General features: G+C 37.0%; 1 protein-coding gene across 1 annotated transcript in view; it reads right to left on the reverse strand.

Annotated features, from left to right (window-relative positions):
* Positions 1 to 3,034, reverse strand: part of LOC142143762 (transmembrane 4 L6 family member 4-like) — a 12,500-nt gene extending 9,466 nt beyond the window's left edge. The window contains exon 1 of the mRNA XM_075201893.1: positions 2,573 to 3,034. Within this exon, the coding sequence (XP_075057994.1) occupies positions 2,573 to 2,746 (174 nt within the window). The 5' untranslated portion in view covers positions 2,747 to 3,034. The remainder of the gene's footprint in view (positions 1 to 2,572) is intronic.
* Between the last annotated feature and the right edge of the window lie 2,080 nt (positions 3,035 to 5,114).

Consider the following 5,114-nt stretch of genomic DNA (forward strand, 5'->3'; position numbering starts at 1 on the left):
CACGCTCCCAGTCTGAGAAGCCGATGATGCCACCACCACCTTCCGCCTGCCAAGGTAGGAAGCAGCATGGGTGGGGGCACTGCTTTCAAGTTTGGCGTGGTGCCTCCAAATAGGGTACTAGTGTTACCTAGGGCTCCCTCCCCTGGCTTGTAATAGCCCTGACTAACCCTCACTTACAAAGCCCTTACCACTTCATATATCTCAAACTTTAGAAATACTCTCCCTCTCATCGTCTTAGAATTGCTCCTGGTCTGCACTTAGTCTCAGATAATGACATCTCTCTCTACCCACTTATGCAATTTCCGACCATACCAGATCAGACTCACCGACAGCCTTCAAATCTTTAAACGCTCTCTGAACTGTCATATTTGTAGATCCTACCCTACTCCCGCCTATATTACTCACCCTGGTGCTCTCAGTCAAATTGCCCCTCTTGTCTCAATTCTGCGGTTTGTTGACTATATTGTAAGTTCTCATGACAAGAGACAGAATGTGCTGGCTTTTCAACAAAAAACATTTGTATTATTCAATCCATTTTTTTGGGTTCAGTGTTAATAGATTTTTTCTTTGCCCGTAAGGGGCGTTTTATGGCAGTTTGCTGAATTTCATAAATTCACACATTTAGAACACGCACTTGATGTCGAGCAAAAAAAACCCCCTTGTTTTTACACCCATGCACCTAGGCGGTCTGTCCTGCAAACATTAAAGTGCACATCTAGTCCCTGCTCTAGTAAAACACCTCTGTAAACTAGAAGAGCACCTAGATGTGTGGAAGGGCAGTGCAATCTGAAGAGGTGCAATGTGCAATAAATTAGATTATGTATGTAACAACCTCAAATTTTGCTATGGCAACTAAAAGGACAGAATACTTTCATTGATCCTTTCCCTCACTGAAACAAATACTGAAATACCATTATAAGACTGGATGTGTGATATTTGTTGATGGAGGCTTCTTTATGGTCTGTGAATAGTAATTGGCCTGATTCTCCAGTGACTCTGGACTGACTTGTCAATCTCCAAAATTTGTCATAATTTCTGAGTCAGCTAAATCCATTCAACCATCTCTAGCCAGATTACTTGAGCTGTTTAAAATGTTCATCAGTCGCGGTCAGCTCTGGCCTGTGGCTACAAGGTAAGTATGGGTTAGTGTTTCATAGCAAATTAATCAGACAGTGGAAGAGGAATAGATGAAATAGATAAATAAAATGCAAAAATGAAATGGACAGCTCATATTTCTTTGAAACCATCAAGTCTCTCACCCACACCTCCTGTTTCTATTTTGTTCTATGAAGAAAATTAATTATTCTGGAAAGATTAATCCTTAAAACCTGTTTTGTAAGTATTTTCCACTCAAGGTTATTCAGGTCACCCCTTTAAATGTGTAGGGTAGGTTAATGTATATAGACAAAGGGCATTACTACTGGGTAGAATGACCTGTATAACTGGCTGAGAGTGCAGATATTAGGACGCTTATCTCAGGTCCTCTCAGTGATGCAACACTAGTCTGCTCACAATGGTGTGGGGTTTGGAAGTTTGCAACTGGACTCAATTAGACTACACAGCAATTTAAAGACACTGGGAGATCATTTTCTAATTATTGTTTTTGGTTAATGATGGCAACATTTTATGCTGAATAAGAAACATGTTAGGATAAAAAAAGGCTATCATCCAATCCATGGGGCCAAATATTTACCATATATTAAAAAGTGAAGCCCCTATGGCTCATTTAGGGGTTAATTTATCATTATTTACCTTTCTTAGGTGAAAATGTCTATGGCTGTTTGTTTCAGTAATAAATAATTATATTTTTTCAACCATATGTATACAAAACACAAAGCCAAGCCAGATCTGCATTATCCACCTGCACAGGCGATACTAGCCCAGAGCGGACAGAGTTACATATGGCTTCACCGAGCCAGTCTCTGTTGTGCACATGCTTATGCCAGCTGTCAACTTGTGCAAAAAAAAGAAAAAGTAAAATAAAATCTTTCCTAAAACAAAACTAAAACTTTTATAGATAAAGCTATAGCAATAGATATAATATATGTTATCCCCCACTGTTATCCCACCCCACACTTTCACAGGCTTATTGCCCCTTAATAAATAAGATCCTTAATAACATTTTAGATGTAAAATTTGCAGTTAACGTTTTATCTGTCTTGTGTAATTTAGATGATAAAAGTAAGTGTGATATGGATTAATGCATATTTTACAGTTAAATACAGTTAGCAATTGAGCCTTTCTATATATTGGGATGGAATAATTTATCTGACAATACTATTGTAATCAGTACCAAAGCAAATTTATATATAATAATCTCTTTTTATGGAGGCCAGAATGTTATAAACATCATTTCAATTAACGTCATGTCAAATTAAATAATCATGATTAAAGATATATGAACAGTGAAAGATAAATCCAGATGAAATGCAAAAAAAAATGTCAAAGAAACAAATGTTTCATAATAACATTAAAATATAATTTCCATTTTTAATATAAGGACATTTAAAAAGTGGAAATAAAATATTATAGCAAAAGTAGAAAAACATTGATTACATATCCTCGTACTCACCAGAACTCCAGAACCCAGAATTCCCCCAAAATACCACACTTCATCCGAGATATGCCCATTGTTGTTGGCAACCTTTCCTCCAGGGAAAAACAGCAATGTGTTAGCCAGAACACACAGGATAGCTAGAGGAATTAGGGCAATTCCCAAACATTTTGCACAGCTCCCAGTGCACATATTGGCAATAAATAAATGTTCTAATACAAAACACAGTTATTAGTTCCTGGCTAGCCTGGAGTGTGTCAGATAATAGAATCCGGTGTAAAATAATCCTAGGGAGATGCAGTGTCGCTAGACAGCTAGCAGGATGGTCTCCTGGCTTTGATTTCACACTGACCTGGCAATTTATATGACTACAGCCAACGGAACCCCATAAATTAGATTACGTATGTAACAACCTCAAATTTTGCCATGACAACTAATGTTATCTGTTAATATTCTACTTAAAAGGACAGAGCAGTTTCATTGATCTGCCTTTCCCTCTCTGAAACTAATGCTGAAATTCCAGCCCAAAATTTCAACATTCATAGTCTTATCCTGCTGCCCATAACCTTTTTAAATAATTAACTTGTGTATGGAAACTGTGAGGGACTGATCTCTTTCATTGTTTTCTGAGAAAAGGGAGAGCATCTGGGTAACTATTTCTGTTGTTGGATACTTACAGTTTGTGCTGCCCTAGACAACATTGAATAAAAACACTGTAAAGTAGTAATTGTGCACCCCACATACTAATGCTAGACTTCTGTATTACACAATTTACAATGGACCAATCAGCAGTCAAACAGGCTAAAACCAAATTTGTATATGTTGTCCAGATGTTAAGGTGCACTACTGTCCTCCCAGGGCGTAGGCACATACTGGTAGGTTAATTGCAGTCTGGATACATTGGGCTAGTCTGTGCATGTTTGTGTGCCAGTGATAGGAAATATAGATTGTAAGTTCAAATGAGCATGGATTAATATGCTTGAAAAAAGGTTATGATTCATAAAAAACAGTAGTTAATTAAATAAGTATTTATCCCTTGTTTAAATGTATGTTAAAAGTACAATTACAGCTGTGATTTGTATAAGTTATTCTATTTCCATAAATTCTTCTTTGCAATATTGCTCAACAGCCATCAGGTTGGATGGGTACAGTAGCAAAACAGCAATTTTCAAATGATTCCACATATTTTCCATGGGATTGAGGACTGAGCTTCTACTGGGCCACTCCAGGACATATATTTTTGTGACTTTGTGACTTGGGTCACATTGCAGTGGCTTTGGGTCATTTCGGAATATAAATCTTTTCCCAAGTCCTAGTGTGTCTTTCAGGCTGCAGCAAGTTTTCCTCCAAGATTTATCTTTATCTCCCTCTTTCCATTTTGCCTTCTATTATGGCAAGTTTTCCAGTTTGAGAGAAGCATTCCCACAACATTTTGCACCTGTCACAATGATTTATAGCATGGGTAGTATTCATGGCATAATGCAATGTTTGGCGTGCTCTGGTGTTGAAACCAAAATGTTCGGTCAGCGGACCATAGAATGTTCCTCCATTCATTCCTTGTTTCCATACAAGGGTCTTCTGCACAATCTCTGGAAACTCTAGAGAAAATGTAATGTTAGTTTTCTTCAACAATGTTTAATACTTTGTTGGGTGTTGGCAAATGGCAACTGTGTATGATCTTCTGGAGAGGATCTCACCAACCTTAATGTAGAGAGAGGTGAGAACCTTAATCAGGACAAGTCCAAAAAAGAGTTGACACATTTAAAGGGAAAACTTTTATAAGTGGGAATCACGGGAGGAACAGGGAAATTTGATTGGATTAAATTCAAAATAAAATAATTGACGGCACAAATAGATAAATCAAAGAAGTTACGCTAACAAGTTAAGATACAATAATAAATGATCTAATCAAGTATATTAAATGCACAACTATATATTACATTAAGCACAAATGTGAATTTGTGTAATGATTCAGCATATGAGCATGCATTTCCAATAAACTGTCTTATAAATATTTACTAAAATTATCACACGATTAACAATAGCAATTTCTATAATATTCTTAGGAATCTGTATCCTCTCATCTAAATAAATTTAATTAAAGTTAGTTAGGCCTTGGGCCGTTTTATTTGTCCAAGAATCTGCTGCTTTTAACAGTCTCTATCTGCTGAAGGAGTGAGTAGGAAACACAGATCTCTACTCCTGTGACAAGCAAGAGAGTTACTAAGGTTTTTCCCCTGGCCAGGGGTTACTTAAAGAGATGTTCACTGACCTCCGTGTTCTGGTTTTGGTTTTGATCTGTATTAACTTCGTTGTTTGGTTTTGGATGTGTTTTTTTAGAAAAATTGCTAAAATATGCTGAAATCACATAATTTTGCTATTTTTTTGTTCCTACATTATTATTAACCTCAATAACATTAACTTCAAGTCATTTGCAGTCAATTTTGACCACCTCACAGGTCACAATAGTATTTTCATACACCTTCGGACAAAGACTGCAGCGACCTGGCTGGATGCTAAGCGACAGAGCAACGACACAAACACACGGCAGTTCATAGCA

The sequence above is a fragment of the Mixophyes fleayi genome, chromosome 3, assembly GCF_038048845.1.
Source record: "Mixophyes fleayi isolate aMixFle1 chromosome 3, aMixFle1.hap1, whole genome shotgun sequence".
Lineage (NCBI taxonomy): Eukaryota > Metazoa > Chordata > Amphibia > Anura > Limnodynastidae > Mixophyes > Mixophyes fleayi.